Source organism: Peromyscus eremicus, chromosome X (assembly GCF_949786415.1).
Source record: "Peromyscus eremicus chromosome X, PerEre_H2_v1, whole genome shotgun sequence".
Taxonomy (NCBI): domain Eukaryota; kingdom Metazoa; phylum Chordata; class Mammalia; order Rodentia; family Cricetidae; genus Peromyscus; species Peromyscus eremicus.
In genome coordinates this window covers 95,991,199-96,009,176 of record NC_081439.1, presented here as the reverse complement: position 1 = coordinate 96,009,176, position 17,978 = coordinate 95,991,199, and the positions used below count along the sequence as shown (strand labels likewise).

General features: G+C 40.1%; 3 protein-coding genes across 3 annotated transcripts in view; 2 read left to right on the top strand and 1 right to left on the bottom strand.

Annotated features, from left to right (window-relative positions):
• Positions 1 to 17,978, bottom strand: part of LOC131898937 (uncharacterized) — a 139,259-nt gene that overhangs the window by 34,431 nt on the left and 86,850 nt on the right. The gene's annotated exons all lie outside the window — the stretch shown is intronic.
• Positions 4,928 to 6,074, top strand: LOC131898934 (periphilin-1-like). The gene has a single exon (XM_059250236.1). The coding sequence runs from the start codon at positions 4,998 to 5,000 to the stop codon at positions 6,072 to 6,074; it is 1,077 nt and encodes a 358-aa protein (XP_059106219.1). The 5' UTR covers positions 4,928 to 4,997.
• Positions 15,413 to 16,560, top strand: LOC131898933 (periphilin-1-like). The gene has a single exon (XM_059250235.1). It carries the CDS (start codon positions 15,484 to 15,486, stop codon positions 16,558 to 16,560), a length of 1,077 nt encoding a protein of 358 aa, XP_059106218.1. The 5' UTR covers positions 15,413 to 15,483.

Here is a 17,978-nt window from a genome sequence, read left to right as displayed (position 1 = left end):
CATCTGTGCGGCCAAGGCTGCAGTTGAAGCTTACCTAGGGTATACTAGCAAGGCTTGTATACAGAATAATTGTCATAAGTACATGAGGAGAATGTCTGATAGTGTATATATTTCAGGATCATGGGCAGAAGTTATACAATAATAGAACATTTTTAAAGGGACATTCCACCCCTAGGCTGGAAAGTTCAATATAGAAAGATGGGTAAGTGACAAAGGCTGTAGAAATCATTCTTGGTTGCTTCGTGCTGATATGGGTGTGAAGCTGGGGGTCCTGATGGCTACAATGCTGTGGAAGCCCAGGAAGCATAGGCTCTATGAGACATGTAGTGTCCTGTCTCTTGAGCTGGAGGGTGGGATGCAGGGCTGAGCTGGGTAGCACATCTGTGTGGGCTGGAGAAAGGGGTGCAGACCTGCAGCTAGACAGCATGTCTGTGGTCCAGAGCATGACAACCTGTAACTCTCTAAATGATTAGAATTTCTGTATTAATGATAGAACATGCAGTTGAGGAGTTTTAAGGAAGAAACTTTTTCTCGTAGGAGTATGTAGATGAGGAGTCTTATTAAATAAGAAATACATAGCCAAATGCAGAGTTCAAAGCCCAAGAGGTCAGAGCAGTAGCTGAGAGCTGAGACCTAAAAACTTCCTGCCGCCTCTCCTCATGTACTTATGACACTTCTTGCCGCCACTGTCCTTTCCCTCAGAAAAAGACCTACATCCTGTGTGTCTTTTTATTGACTTTTTGTTCTGCCTCCTCATTGGTTGTAAACCCAACCACATGAGCTCCTCATCACTGCCTGTCTATACAGACCTCCAGGTCTTGTGTGGTTGGTATTGAGATTAAAGGCGTGTGTCTCCATGCTGGCTGTATCCTTGAACACACAGAGATCTGTTGTTATGTCTCCCTTTTCATTTCTGATTTTGTTAATTTGGATGCTCTCTCTCTTTCTGCCTTTTGGCTAGTTTGGATAAGGGCTTGTCTACCTTATTCATTTTCTCAAAGAACCAACTCTTTGTTTCACTGATTCTTTGATTTGTTCTCTTTGTTTGTATTTCATTGACTCCAACTCTCAATTTGATTATTTCCTGGCATCTCTTCCTCCTGGGTGAGTTTGTTTCTTTTTGTTCTAGAGCTTATAGGTGCGCTATTCAGTCACTAGTGTGAGATTTCTCCAATTTCTTTATGTGGGCATCTAGTGCTATGAATTTTCCTCTTAGCACTGCTTTCATAGTGTCCCATAAGTTTGAGTATGTAGTACATTCATTTTCATTGAATTGTAGGAAGTCTTTAATTTCTTTCTTCATTTCTTCCTTTACCCATTGGCGATTCAGTTGAGGATTATTCAGTTCCCATGAGATTGTAGGCCTTCTGTAATTTTTGTTGTTGTTGAAATCTAAATTTAAACCATGGTGGTCTGATAGACTACAGGAGGTTATTCTAACTTTTTTGTATCTATTGAGATTTGCTTTGTGACCGAGTATGTGATTGATTTTAGAGAAAGTTCCATGGGGTGCTATGGATAAGGTATATTCTTTATTGTTATGGTGGAATATTCTGTGGATATCTATTAGGTCCATTTGAGTCATAACATCTGTTAGATCCCTTATTTCTCTGTTAAGTTTCAATGTGGCAGATCTGTACAGTATTGAGAGTGGGATGTTGAAGTCTCCTACTACTAATGTGTGGAGTTTGATGTGCGATTTAAGCTTTATTAATGTTTCTTTTACATATGTTGGTGCCCTTGTATTTGGGGCATAAACATTCAGAATTGAGACTTCATCTTGGTGGATCTTTCTTGTGATGAGTATGTAATGTCCTTCCCAATCTCTTTTGATTGATTTTAGTTTGAAGTCTATGTTGTTAGAATTTAGGATAGCCACACCAGCTTGCTTCTTAAGTCCATTTGATTGGAAAGTCTTTTCTCAGCCTTTTACTCTGAGGTAATGTCTGTCTTTGCAGTTGAAGTGTGTTTGTTTTATGCAGCAGAAGGATGGATCCTGTTTTCGTACCCATTCTGTTAGCCTGTGTCTTTTTATGGGCAAATTGAGTTCATTGATAGTAAGAGATATTAATGACAAGTTATTGTTAATTCCTGTTATTTATTTGTTGGTGGTGGCGTTTGTGTGTATGCATTTTCCTTCTTTGAGATTTGCTGCTATCTATTGCCTGTTTTTTTTTGTTTGTTTGTTTTTTTTTCTTTTTTTTTGTGGGAGCAGCTAACTTCCTTGGGTTGGAGTTTTTCTTCTAGTACTTTCTATAGGGCTGGATTTGTGGATAGGTATTGTTTAATCTGGTTTTATCATGGAATAACTTTTTTTCTGTCTATGATCTTAAATTCCAATCCTGAAACAATTTCACTGTTAATTTCTTCTGTCTGAATCTGAATTTCTCTACAATTCATTTTAACAGGTTTAACAGGTTTTTCTAAAGCTTTTATCCTGGCACTCAAATAGACTATCTTTTTAAATAGTAAAATAAGGATAAGGAAAGTAATAATGTGCATAATCCCATCAACATTAATCTTCTCATATAGTTGTTCCATTTGCAGACTGCCTAAAATTTTATCAAACAAAGCCCAATTTTCTACCAATGTACACATAAAACCCATTTTTTTTAATGTGTAAAAAAATTTCTCTTTTAAATAGTTTTTTTCCTTTAAAATATCTGATATCTTAATTGACTAACCAAGTCTGCATAGAACAGTAGAAATCCGAGGGAATTCCAAAACAGCTACCTAGTGTCCAAGGTGTGAATCCAAAGACAGAGAGAGAGAGAGAGAGAGAGAGAGAGAGAGAGAGAGAGAGAACAAGAAAGCACAGCCCAGCCACAAGTTCTGGCTAAATGCTTAAATCTAGCCATGTGTTCCCGCTTGAGTCTCTTTAGCTCCAACCAGGTGTGCTGACATTTCAGCCAAAAGCAGCTCTATCTGCAGTTGAGTGTAGCTACTGCAATTAGCGGTAGTTCTGGCAGGCCTTAGTTTTTCATAGCACCGGTGTAGCTACAGTCGGTCAGTCAGCCCTGGGGCCTAGGCCGAGCTTGCCCAAGCTGGGGAGTCGGGTAGTTGGCAGGCCGCCAAGATGCTACAACTGGCTATGTGTAGCTCAGGTGTGAGCGGGGACCCAAAAGGCCACAGGCAAGTGGCTTCTCCATGAATTTGTACCACAAACACTGGGCACCAGATGTAGATGAACAGTCTTATTAAATAAGAAACATAGAGTCAAATGCAGAGTTAAAAGCTTAAGAGGTCAGAGCAGTAGCTGAGAGCTGAGACTTAAAACCACCTTCTTACCCTTCCTGCTGCTACTGTCCTTCCCCTCAGAAAGAGACCTACTTCCTGTGTATCTGTCTTTTTATTGACTTTCTGTTCTGCCTTCTCATTGGTTGTAAACCCAACCACATGACCTCCTCATCACTGCCTGTCTATACAGACCTCCAGGTCTTCTATGGTTGGTATTGAGATTAAAGACATGTGTCTCCATCCTGGCTGTATCCTTGAACACACAGAGATCTGTCTGTCATGTGATCTGGATTAAGGGTGTCTGCCACCACTGCCCGGCTTCTGCTATGGCTTGCTATTAGCTCTGATCCCCAGGCAATTTTGTTTATTAAATACAAATAAAATCACTTTTCAGTACAAATAAAATATCACCATATTTCTCCTTTTCTATTTTAATATAGAGAAAAAAGGACAAAAGTTATAACTAATGTAAGAAAAACTATATACAATGTTATGACATTATGATTTTTTCCTGTTATATAAATTAATTTTAATTCATTTTACATTTGTTCAATATGTTAAATAAATATTTTATAAGCTTGTATTTTAAGATACTTTATATTTTTCACTAGTGAATTTTATTAGAATATTATGATTTTTTGCTATTACATAAATTAATTTTCAATCATTTTACATTTGTTCACTGTTAAATAAATATTTTATGTGTTTATGTTCTTTTCCTTATATGTTTTCAAGGTTTATTTATATTTTATTCAATTTTTAAATTTTTAAAGATGATAATACAATCACATTCTTTCCTTTTCTATTTCCTTCCCTTCTATATCCTCTCTTCCTGGTTACCTTTCAAATTCATGATCTCTTTTCCTTAATTATCACACACACACACACACACACACACACACACACACACACACATAAATATATAATTACAGCATTCCCAGTCTATTTAGTGTTTTTGTATATGTATATGATTCAGAGCAACGACTTGATATTGGTAACTAGTTAAAAGGGTCATCCCTGGGGAAGACTAATTCTTTAGCAGTCTGTACTTCTTTGTTTAGGGGTGAACTCTATGAGATTTCCCCATTTCAAGTGAGCATATTGATTGGTATTGTCTTTATTCAGGTCTTGTTTAGGCAGTCATATTGTTGAAATATCATGCGTGAAGCTTCCCTTTGATTTCTGGTTCCTACAAACTTTCCTCTTCCTCTTAATAGTGTTCCCTGAGCCTTAGGCAAAGGAGTTGAGATATGTGTGTGTGTGTGTGTGTGTGTGTGTGTGTGTGTGTGTGTATCTTGGGGCTAGACACCCCACAATCACTTGTTCTCTGAATTTGAGTGGTTGTGATTTTGTGCAATGGTCTCTCTATTTTGCAAAGAGAAGCTTTTTTTGGTGAGGGGTGAGAGCTACACTTATTTGTAGTAACTGGAATTCACTTAGGAATTGTACTGATTTAGTCAAGTAGTAGTACTGCATTCTCCTCTAGGACGCATGACCTCACTAGCCCCAGCTAATTTCCTAGCTTTCAAGCACCTGGCATGATTTCCCTGCTGTTGAGTGGTCCTAAGTCCAATTAGAGAGCTGTTGGTGGGGTTTCAGCAGCAGTGGTGGAACGTTTGTGTTGGAGAGTTCCAAGGACGAATTTTTAGACAATAACAGATTCTTGAACTGAGCCATGAGTATGGTTGGAAATTGAAAGTGAACAGGAACGGAAGTACACATTTCTGTTCACAGAAGTCCAGTGGCTTCCACGAGATGAGATGTGGTCTGAAGGATGGTGTGACTACAAGCGACTTCCAGGAAATCAAGCGCAGGGATGCTATGACTACAAGCGACTTCCACGAAAACAAGCGCCTCCTTGTTGCCATCCCAGTGATGGCAACCATCGATTAATTAACGTGCCGAAGAGACCGCCTCTGGGAGACAAGAGATCATCTCTGCTAGCCAGACCCGATGAAGGAGGCTACAGTAGATACTACTGTCACGTGGATTACCAAGAAAGTGATGAGGGCCGCTGTTTTTCTCAGAATCCAAGAAGTGGCCCACCCTACAAAAGAGGCCCTTATGGCTACCGATGGTCAAGAGATGAGTATGCCACAAGCCGACAGCCTCAGTACAGGGTCATGAGAAACGGCTTTAGAAGAAGACGTTTGTATTCTTCCCATTATTCAAGACAACGATCTCCCCATAAATGGGGCGCTCCTTTTTTGAGAGAATCACGTGTGGGCGGGAAGGACTCCCTACACAGCAGATTTGGCTCCAGTCTCAGCAGTAGAAGCAGGATGCGCTCCTTCCATCAGTCTCGACATCGATGTAAAGAGAGAGCCATCCAGTTTTTGAAAACATCAAGAGATACTGTGCCTTCAGGTTCTTCATCCAAGGTGTTAAAAAGCCCCAGCCGGCTGACTGAGAAGGAACAGGCTGATGCTGCAAGCAAGTGGGCTAATGAAAATCCCAAGAAGTCAGAAGAAAATCACTTGGCTGAAATGTCCGAGTTTGAGACGGGATCCAAGGCTCCGTTATGTATCAACCAGACAGAAGAACCCGAGTCCAACACAACAGCTGGCACAGAATTGTGTGAAGACAGCCAGCTTAGCAGTCGCTCAAAAGTGATTGCATCAAAAATCACGGAGATTGAGAAGGTTTACCGACAAGTCTGTGAAACTTTCGGGATGGTGGTGGAAAGGCTGGTTGAAAAGGATCGTTCCTTAGAAAAATCTATACAGTTTGCAATGAAGCAGAGTTTGCATGAAATAGGTGAGCAACATGTTGAAGAACTCAAGCATTTCATTATGGAGTATGATAATTCTACTCCAGATTTAGGAGGCCCTTTTTGAGAAGAATTAGGGCTCAGTTCAAACAAATTTTTAAAGCTTCTAGATTTTTCCCTTTGGACTTTTGAAATCCTTACTATTTTGTGATGAAGAGAAATACTTTATGATAACTGACCCCGTTGCTAGTATCAAATAAACATCTACAATAGTTTTTAAAGTCTCTTAATTAGAATGTTTTCCCTATGTGTAGAATCGTCTAATCCATCTTAATACATCCCATCCCTTCCAAAAATGATGTTCAATTAATTTTTTAATGTTTGAAAAGGCAGTTCTGGAGAGAAGCTCTCTGTACTTAACTCATGATCAATAGTCTTCCATGGTGTGCTGGTCTCCGGGGTATAATTTGTAGTTAGAGATCATTCCAGGTTGCATCATAGGCATTGTTAGCATTTTGAGTTGAGTTTCACTTGTTGCCTGCTTTTTTTCTGCTTTGCAACTTTCAGTGGTGTCAAAATATGCTGTCTTAAGGAAGTAGAACTTAGCTGTCTTGCAATATTTGCTTTGAGAATAATTCTTCTTTTGTATAGGAAAGAAGCACTTAAAAAATCTCTAAAGGACACATTGAAACAAAACCTTCCTCTCAAGTCATTGAACTTAGTTTGTCCCTTCTATGAAGTGAGGCTCCTAACTGCTCTCTCTGAACAACATTATAGATAAGACCGATAGGAGGGGGTAACTTGAGACAAAGATGCATTTTAATTTGAAATTTCTCAGAAACTCTTCTGGTAGTGATAACAAATTCGACTATACAACAACCTGGAGTTTTGTTTTAGGCCTGTTCTTTATTAAAGAGGGACCTGACAAGGAGCTCATGATTGGGATAAAATGATAGATTTCTTGGTTAGTTTCCGTGATCTTAGTTCTGTAGACTTAGAGAATCTCCCTCTTCACATGTGTTATCATAGAAACAAGGCAGAATAAGGCATCACACCACAGGGAATGTGCTCTAAAAAGGCAGTTCATGAGCTAGGAAACAAGGAGGACCCTTAGAGGGACACATGGATCACCTTGGGAAGGAGAAACAGAGGATATCTACATGAGTAAACTGGGGGTGAGGGGGGCAGTGGGGGAAGGGTTTGGGGATTGAGAACATGGTTAACCTAGGGAACTTGGAGTGGGAGAGTAATGAAAGAGATGTCTGGATAGAGGGTGTCATTATGGGTCTAGGGAAAAACCTGGTGCTAGGGGAATTTCCAGGAATCCACAAGGATGACCCCAGAATAAACTACTAGCAATAGTGGAGAAGGTGCCTGAACTGGCGTAACCTGGTTATCAGATCGATAAATATCCTGTCATCATAGAGCCTTCATCCAGGAACTGATGGAAGCAGGTAAAGAAATCCACAACCAAGAACCAGGCCGAGCTCCAGGAGCCAGTTGAGAGAGGGAATAAGAATGAGGAAGACGGGGTGAGGATCATGATGGGGAAATCTACAGAGACAACTGGACCAAGTTCGTGGAAACTCATGAACTTTAGACCAACAGCTGTGGAGCCCTCATGGGACTATACTACCCTCTGCATGCGGGAGAAACTTGGTCTCTTTGAGGGGCCCCTGGCAGTGGGATCAGGATCTATCCCTGGTGCATGATCTGGCTTTCTGGATCCCATTACCTGTGGTGGGACACCTTGCTCACTCTTGACGCATGGTGGAGGAGCTTGGTCCTGACTCAACTAAACGTACCAGGCTTTCCTGTTCCCCCATGGAAGGACTATCCCTTTTGGAGGAGGGCATGGGTCATTGGGGGGAAATGAGGGAGGAATTGGAGGAGCGTTGAGAGGGTGATCTGTAGTTGGTATGTAAATTGAATTTAAAAATTAAAAAATAAAGCCATTTCGTGTACCCAGGATAAGACCTGGTCCCATTGCCAGCGGGTGGCATGAGGAGAACTTGCGGGGAAGCGGGAGAAGGGGAGGGAGGGAGAACTGGGGTTGGTAAGTAAAATTTAAAAAAAAAGTATATAAAAAATTAAAATGAAAAAAGAAATGTGGCAAAAGACATCAAGGCCAGCAGAGCTCCCCTCAACTTGTAAGTGAGTCAGTGAAGAGAGAGGAGACAATTTGGACATTACACTCACTTCTTGATCCTTCCCAGCATAGCACTGAGCCAAAATACACAATTTGGGACAATAGGTACATTAAAAATCATGGTTTGAATTACATCTCAATTTCATTATCTCCTTTTTTTGAGTCAAGGTTTTACAGTCTGGACCTAGGTAGACTGGAAACCATTGTGTACACCAGGCTGTCCTCAAAATCACAGAGATCCCCCTGCCTCTGCCTCCTGCATGCTGGGATTAAACACATGTGCTACCATCCTCAGTATTCTCTTCCTTATGGCCAAGATGTAAGAGGTATGATGCATACTTGTAGGCAGAGTTTTTTTCCTTTGGGCCTCCAGCTCACAATTTAAAAAATGACATGGAGACATACTATTAATAATGAAAAGCTCAGCCTATAGCTTATGCTTGTCCCACTAGCTCCCATAACTTAACCCATTTATATCAATCTATGTTTTGCCTCATGACTTTTTACCTCTCTTCCATCTTGCAACTCCTGTTTCCTCTCCATGTGCCCTGGTGTCTGTCACATGCCTAGATGCATCTCTCTTCCTCACTTTCTGCCTGGAAGTCCTGTCCAACCTCTTTCCACCTAGCTATTGGCCATTCAGCTCTTTATTAAAGCAATCAGAAGGCGCCTTGGCAAAGACACATCTTCACAGTGTACAAAACAATTATTCCACACTACATACTTATTGATTTTTTGCCAAGCTGGTCTTTGTGGTACTTTGATGTCACAGCTGGTTAGGTGTATTTGTTGTTTCCTTCCCTTGGCTGCTTGCACAGCACCAAGTACTATGAAAATTAGTCCTCAGAGTGCAGACTTTCAGGTCAATTCCAGCTTGGATCCTTCCAGTCCGGTGTCTGAAGCACATGGTATTTCCAGCAAGAGAGACTTACCTCCAACTTCTGTGAGATGGTCAAGGGCAATGTCAATACCCCATATTGTTTTGGGACTTTCAAACTCCCCTTACCAACAACTCAAAAGGGAGTGTTTCATCCCTGGTACTGGGGATTTTGCTAGACAGTCTATGGCTTTTTATAGAAACATTGACATCTCAGCTGAGGGAATTTTCATTTAAAGTACAGACTTATACACACACACACACACACACACACACAGGAACACATACAAGTAATTTTAGATAAATAATCATTTTCTTATTTAGGGTTTCTGTTGCTGTGATGAAGCACCATGACTCAAAATTGAGTTGAGGAAGACAGGGTTTATTTGGCTTACATTCCATATCACTGTTCATCAGTCAGGATAGGAACCTGGAGGCAGGAGCTTATGCAAAGGCCATGAAGGAATACTTCTTACTAGCTTGCTCCGCATGGCTTACTCAGCCTGCTTTTGTATAGAACCCAGAAACACCAGCCCAGAGATTGTACCAACCACAGTTTGCTGGGCCATACCCACCAATCACTAACTAAGAAAATGCCCTACTGGGTTGCCTACAGCACAATCTTATGGAGGCATTTTCTCAGTTGAGGCTCCCTCCACTCAGATGATGTTAGTTTGTGTAAAGTTGACACAAAACTAGCCAGCACAATCACTATGGCTTTTTTCAAGCATCCTTACTGTTATTTCCACCACTTCCCCTCCATCCCCAATTGTATTGACCACCTTCTCTCCACTCCAATGAAAACCTCCCCTGTTTTCACTATTTCCCCTCACATCATTTGTGTATTGTTATTCTTCACTCTAGGGCTCCTTCCCATGCCCTCCCCTCTGTGCTACCACTTGACTTTCATAGTTTCTGCACATATGCCAGTTTTCATATTCACATCTGAAGATTTGGAGGTAGGTTTCACAGAAGAATGAGAACATGTGTCATTTGACTTTCTGTGTCTGTGTTAATTCACTTAATACAATATTTTCTAGTTCCATCCCTTTGCCTCTAGATTTCATTTTCTTTACAGATAAATAGTATTCCTAAGTGTATATGTACTGCATTCTCATTACCCATTCATTAGTTGAAAGCTATTTAGGTTATTTCCTTTTCCTAGTCTTTGTGAATAGAGTGGTAATGAACAAGACTGAGCAAGTATCTGGGGTAGGATGTCAAGAACTTTGGACACATGCCAAAGAACTTCATAGCATGCTTATCAGGTATGAGTTTTCCTGCATATGTATACACACTACATGTATGTCATGCCCACGGAGATCAGAAGCGGTATCAGTTCTTCTCGAACTGGAGATAAAGAATGTTGTGAGCCTCTAAGTAGGTAATGGGAATTTAAGCTTGGTCCTCTGCAAGAGAAAAATGCTGTTAACCACTGAGACATGAGACATGTCTTTCTCTTTTTTTTTTCATTTTTCTTTATTAAGAAATTGTCTCCTCACTCTACATACCACCCACAGATCCCACCTCCTTCCTTCTCCAACCCCCAGCCCTCTCTTCCAAGCCACCCAACATCCCCACCTCTCCCAAATCAAGGTCTCCCATGTGGAGTCAGTAGAGCCCAGCACACTAAGCCCGAGCAAGTCCAACCCATTTCCCACTGCACCAAGGCTGCACAAGGCATCACACCACAGGCACCAGATTCCCAAAAGCCTGCCCAATTTTTTTTATGAGGCTACAGTTACCCTGATATCGAAAACACACAAAGATGCAACAAAGTAAGAAGATTACAGACCAATCTCCCTCATGAACATTGATGCAAAAATACTCAATGGAATACTGCCCAACCGAATCCAGGAACACATCAAAAAATTTATATCCACCATGACCAAGTAGGCTTCATCCCAGGGACACAAGAATGGTTGAACATATGAAAATCTCTCAATGTAATACACCATATAAACAAACTGAAAGAAAACAACCGCATGATCATCTCATTAGATGCTGAAAAGGCCTTTGACAAAATCCAACACCCCTTCATGATAAAAGTTTTAGAGAGTTCTGAAATATAAGGAACATACCTAAACATAACAAAGGCAATGTACAGCAAGCCAACAGCTTAATGGAGAGAAACTCAAGAGAACTTCAAGTACTATATTGAATAAATATGGAGAGAGTGAACAGCATTGTCTTGTTCCTGCTTTTAGTAGAATCTCTTTGAACTTTTTGATGTTGGCTGTTTCTGTTTCCTTAGGGCTTATTTGTCTATTCAAATTGTTTATCTGGTCTTGATTTAACTTCGGTATGTGGTACCTGTCTAGAAAAATTGTCTGTTTCCAATTTTGAAGAGTACATGTGTTAGAAGTATGACCTGATGATTCTCTGGATTTCCTTGTTGTCTGTTGTTATGTCTCCCTTTTCATTTCTGATTTTGTTAATTTGGATGCTCTCTCTCTTTCTGCCTTTTGGCTAGTTTGGATAAGGGCTTGTCTATCTTATTCATTTTCTCAAAGAACCAACTCTTTGTTTCACTGATTCTTTGATTTGTTCTCTTTGTTTGTATTTCATTGACTCCAACTCTCAATTTGATTATTTCCTGGCATCTCTTCCTCCTGGGTGAGTTTGTTTCTTTTTGTTCTAGAGCTTATAGGTGTGCTACTTAGTCACTAGTGTGAGATTTCTCCAATTTCTTTATGTGGGCATCTAGTGCTATGAATTTTCCTCTTAGCACTGCTTTCATAGTGTCCCATAAGTTTGAGTATGTAGTACATTCATTTTCATTGAATTGTAGGAAGTCTTTAATTTCTTTCTTCATTTCTTCCTTTACCCATTGGCGATTCAGTTGAGGATTATTCAGTTCCCATGAGATTGTAGGCCTTCTGTAATTTTTGTTGTTGTTGAAATCTAAATTTAAACCATGGTGGTCTGATAGACTACAGGAGGTTATTCTAACTTTTTTGTATCTATTGAGATTTGCTTTGTGACCGAGTATGTGATTGATTTTAGAGAAAGTTCCATGGGGTGCTATGGATAAGGTATATTCTTTATTGTTATGGTGGAATATTCTGTGGATATCTATTAGGTCCATTTGAGTCATAACATCTGTTAGATCCCTTATTTCTCTGTTAAGTTTCAATGTGGCAGATCTGTACAGTATTGAGAGTGGGATGTTGAAGTCTCCTACTACTAATGTGTGGAGTTTGATGTGCGATTTAAGCTTTATTAATGTTTCTTTTACATATGTTGGTGCCCTTGTATTTGGGGCATAAACATTCAGAATTGAGACTTCATCTTGGTGGATCTTTCTTGTGATGAGTATGTAATGTCCTTCCCAATCTCTTTTGATTGATTTTAGTTTGAAGTCTATGTTGTTAGAATTTAGGATAGCCACACCAGCTTGCTTCTTAAGTCCATTTGATTGGAAAGTCTTTTCTCAGCCTTTTACTCTGAGGTAATGTCTGTCTTTGCAGTTGAAGTGTGTTTGTTTTATGCAGCAGAAGGATGGATCCTGTTTTCGTACCCATTCTGTTAGCCTGTGTCTTTTTATGGGCAAATTGAGTTCATTGATAGTAAGAGATATTAATGACAAGTTATTGTTAATTCCTGTTATTTATTTGTTGGTGGTGGCGTTTGTGTGTATGCATTTTCCTTCTTTGAGATTTGCTGCTATCTATTGCCTGTTTTTTTTTTGTTTGTTTTTTTTTCTTTTTTTTTGTGGGAGCAGCTAACTTCCTTGGGTTGGAGTTTTTCTTCTAGTACTTTCTATAGGGCTGGATTTGTGGATAGGTATTGTTTAATCTGGTTTTATCATGGAATAACTTTTTTTCTGTCTATGATCTTAAATTCCAATCCTGAAACAATTTCACTGTTAATTTCTTCTGTCTGAATCTGAATTTCTCTACAATTCATTTTAACAGGTTTAACAGGTTTTTCTAAAGCTTTTATCCTGGCACTCAAATAGACTATCTTTTTAAATAGTAAAATAAGGATAAGGAAAGTAATAATGTGCATAATCCCATCAACATTAATCTTCTCATATAGTTGTTCCATTTGCAGACTGCCTAAAATTTTATCAAACAAAGCCCAATTTTCTACCAATGTACACATAAAACCCATTTTTTTTAATGTGTAAAAAAATTTCTCTTTTAAATAGTTTTTTTCCTTTAAAATATCTGATATCTTAATTGACTAACCAAGTCTGCATAGAACAGTAGAAATCCGAGGGAATTCCAAAACAGCTACCTAGTGTCCAAGGTGTGAATCCAAAGACAGAGAGAGAGAGAGAGAGAGAGAGAGAGAGAGAGAGAGAGAGAACAAGAAAGCACAGCCCAGCCACAAGTTCTGGCTAAATGCTTAAATCTAGCCATGTGTTCCCGCTTGAGTCTCTTTAGCTCCAACCAGGTGTGCTGACATTTCAGCCAAAAGCAGCTCTATCTGCAGTTGAGTGTAGCTACTGCAATTAGCGGTAGTTCTGGCAGGCCTTAGTTTTTCATAGCACCGGTGTAGCTACAGTCGGTCAGTCAGCCCTGGGGCCTAGGCCGAGCTTGCCCAAGCTGGGGAGTCGGGTAGTTGGCAGGCCGCCAAGATGCTACAACTGGCTATGTGTAGCTCAGGTGTGAGCGGGGACCCAAAAGGCCACAGGCAAGTGGCTTCTCCATGAATTTGTACCACAAACACTGGGCACCAGATGTAGATGAACAGTCTTATTAAATAAGAAACATAGAGTCAAATGCAGAGTTAAAAGCTTAAGAGGTCAGAGCAGTAGCTGAGAGCTGAGACTTAAAACCACCTTCTTACCCTTCCTGCTGCTACTGTCCTTCCCCTCAGAAAGAGACCTACTTCCTGTGTATCTGTCTTTTTATTGACTTTCTGTTCTGCCTTCTCATTGGTTGTAAACCCAACCACATGACCTCCTCATCACTGCCTGTCTATACAGACCTCCAGGTCTTCTATGGTTGGTATTGAGATTAAAGACATGTGTCTCCATCCTGGCTGTATCCTTGAACACACAGAGATCTGTCTGTCATGTGATCTGGATTAAGGGTGTCTGCCACCACTGCCCGGCTTCTGCTATGGCTTGCTATTAGCTCTGATCCCCAGGCAATTTTGTTTATTAAATACAAATAAAATCACTTTTCAGTACAAATAAAATATCACCATATTTCTCCTTTTCTATTTTAATATAGAGAAAAAAGGACAAAAGTTATAACTAATGTAAGAAAAACTATATACAATGTTATGACATTATGATTTTTTCCTGTTATATAAATTAATTTTAATTCATTTTACATTTGTTCAATATGTTAAATAAATATTTTATAAGCTTGTATTTTAAGATACTTTATATTTTTCACTAGTGAATTTTATTAGAATATTATGATTTTTTGCTATTACATAAATTAATTTTCAATCATTTTACATTTGTTCACTGTTAAATAAATATTTTATGTGTTTATGTTCTTTTCCTTATATGTTTTCAAGGTTTATTTATATTTTATTCAATTTTTAAATTTTTAAAGATGATAATACAATCACATTCTTTCCTTTTCTATTTCCTTCCCTTCTATATCCTCTCTTCCTGGTTACCTTTCAAATTCATGATCTCTTTTCCTTAATTATCACACACACACACACACACACACACACACACACACACACATAAATATATAATTACAGCATTCCCAGTCTATTTAGTGTTTTTGTATATGTATATGATTCAGAGCAACGACTTGATATTGGTAACTAGTTAAAAGGGTCATCCCTGGGGAAGACTAATTCTTTAGCAGTCTGTACTTCTTTGTTTAGGGGTGAACTCTATGAGATTTCCCCATTTCAAGTGAGCATATTGATTGGTATTGTCTTTATTCAGGTCTTGTTTAGGCAGTCATATTGTTGAAATATCATGCGTGAAGCTTCCCTTTGATTTCTGGTTCCTACAAACTTTCCTCTTCCTCTTAATAGTGTTCCCTGAGCCTTAGGCAAAGGAGTTGAGATATGTGTGTGTGTGTGTGTGTGTGTGTGTGTGTGTGTGTGTGTGTGTGTATCTTGGGGCTAGACACCCCACAATCACTTGTTCTCTGAATTTGAGTGGTTGTGATTTTGTGCAATGGTCTCTCTATTTTGCAAAGAGAAGCTTTTTTTGGTGAGGGGTGAGAGCTACACTTATTTGTAGTAACTGGAATTCACTTAGGAATTGTACTGATTTAGTCAAGTAGTAGTACTGCATTCTCCTCTAGGACGCATGACCTCACTAGCCCCAGCTAATTTCCTAGCTTTCAAGCACCTGGCATGATTTCCCTGCTGTTGAGTGGTCCTAAGTCCAATTAGAGAGCTGTTGGTGGGGTTTCAGCAGCAGTGGTGGAACGTTTGTGTTGGAGAGTTCCAAGGACGAATTTTTAGACAATAACAGATTCTTGAACTGAGCCATGAGTATGGTTGGAAATTGAAAGTGAACAGGAACGGAAGTACACATTTCTGTTCACAGAAGTCCAGTGGCTTCCACGAGATGAGATGTGGTCTGAAGGATGGTGTGACTACAAGCGACTTCCAGGAAATCAAGCGCAGGGATGCTATGACTACAAGCGACTTCCACGAAAACAAGCGCCTCCTTGTTGCCATCCCAGTGATGGCAACCATCGATTAATTAACGTGCCGAAGAGACCGCCTCTGGGAGACAAGAGATCATCTCTGCTAGCCAGACCCGATGAAGGAGGCTACAGTAGATACTACTGTCACGTGGATTACCAAGAAAGTGATGAGGGCCGCTGTTTTTCTCAGAATCCAAGAAGTGGCCCACCCTACAAAAGAGGCCCTTATGGCTACCGATGGTCAAGAGATGAGTATGCCACAAGCCGACAGCCTCAGTACAGGGTCATGAGAAACGGCTTTAGAAGAAGACGTTTGTATTCTTCCCATTATTCAAGACAACGATCTCCCCATAAATGGGGCGCTCCTTTTTTGAGAGAATCACGTGTGGGCGGGAAGGACTCCCTACACAGCAGATTTGGCTCCAGTCTCAGCAGTAGAAGCAGGATGCGCTCCTTCCATCAGTCTCGACATCGATGTAAAGAGAGAGCCATCCAGTTTTTGAAAACATCAAGAGATACTGTGCCTTCAGGTTCTTCATCCAAGGTGTTAAAAAGCCCCAGCCGGCTGACTGAGAAGGAACAGGCTGATGCTGCAAGCAAGTGGGCTAATGAAAATCCCAAGAAGTCAGAAGAAAATCACTTGGCTGAAATGTCCGAGTTTGAGACGGGATCCAAGGCTCCGTTATGTATCAACCAGACAGAAGAACCCGAGTCCAACACAACAGCTGGCACAGAATTGTGTGAAGACAGCCAGCTTAGCAGTCGCTCAAAAGTGATTGCATCAAAAATCACGGAGATTGAGAAGGTTTACCGACAAGTCTGTGAAACTTTCGGGATGGTGGTGGAAAGGCTGGTTGAAAAGGATCGTTCCTTAGAAAAATCTATACAGTTTGCAATGAAGCAGAGTTTGCATGAAATAGGTGAGCAACATGTTGAAGAACTCAAGCATTTCATTATGGAGTATGATAATTCTACTCCAGATTTAGGAGGCCCTTTTTGAGAAGAATTAGGGCTCAGTTCAAACAAATTTTTAAAGCTTCTAGATTTTTCCCTTTGGACTTTTGAAATCCTTACTATTTTGTGATGAAGAGAAATACTTTATGATAACTGACCCCGTTGCTAGTATCAAATAAACATCTACAATAGTTTTTAAAGTCTCTTAATTAGAATGTTTTCCCTATGTGTAGAATCGTCTAATCCATCTTAATACATCCCATCCCTTCCAAAAATGATGTTCAATTAATTTTTTAATGTTTGAAAAGGCAGTTCTGGAGAGAAGCTCTCTGTACTTAACTCATGATCAATAGTCTTCCATGGTGTGCTGGTCTCCGGGGTATAATTTGTAGTTAGAGATCATTCCAGGTTGCATCATAGGCATTGTTAGCATTTTGAGTTGAGTTTCACTTGTTGCCTGCTTTTTTTCTGCTTTGCAACTTTCAGTGGTGTCAAAATATGCTGTCTTAAGGAAGTAGAACTTAGCTGTCTTGCAATATTTGCTTTGAGAATAATTCTTCTTTTGTATAGGAAAGAAGCACTTAAAAAATCTCTAAAGGACACATTGAAACAAAACCTTCCTCTCAAGTCATTGAACTTAGTTTGTCCCTTCTATGAAGTGAGGCTCCTAACTGCTCTCTCTGAACAACATTATAGATAAGACCGATAGGAGGGGGTAACTTGAGACAAAGATGCATTTTAATTTGAAATTTCTCAGAAACTCTTCTGGTAGTGATAACAAATTCGACTATACAACAACCTGGAGTTTTGTTTTAGGCCTGTTCTTTATTAAAGAGGGACCTGACAAGGAGCTCATGATTGGGATAAAATGATAGATTTCTTGGTTAGTTTCCGTGATCTTAGTTCTGTAGACTTAGAGAATCTCCCTCTTCACATGTGTTATCATAGAAACAAGGCAGAATAAGGCATCACACCACAGGGAATGTGCTCTAAAAAGGCAGTTCATGAGCTAGGAAACAAGGAGGACCCTTAGAGGGACACATGGATCACCTTGGGAAGGAGAAACAGAGGATATCTACATGAGTAAACTGGGGGTGAGGGGGGCAGTGGGGGAAGGGTTTGGGGATTGAGAACATGGTTAACCTAGGGAACTTGGAGTGGGAGAGTAATGAAAGAGATGTCTGGATAGAGGGTGTCATTATGGGTCTAGGGAAAAACCTGGTGCTAGGGGAATTTCCAGGAATCCACAAGGATGACCCCAGAATAAACTACTAGCAATAGTGGAGAAGGTGCCTGAACTGGCGTAACCTGGTTATCAGATCGATAAATATCCTGTCATCATAGAGCCTTCATCCAGGAACTGATGGAAGCAGGTAAAGAAATCCACAACCAAGAACCAGGCCGAGCTCCAGGAGCCAGTTGAGAGAGGGAATAAGAATGAGGAAGACGGGGTGAGGATCATGA

Bases quoted from the DNA above. Each gene is read 5' to 3' on its own strand.
- LOC131898934 (XM_059250236.1), top strand. From the start codon at position 4,998: ATGTGGTCTGAAGGATGGTGTGACTACAAGCGACTTCCAGGAAATCAA.
- LOC131898933 (XM_059250235.1), top strand. From the start codon at position 15,484: ATGTGGTCTGAAGGATGGTGTGACTACAAGCGACTTCCAGGAAATCAA.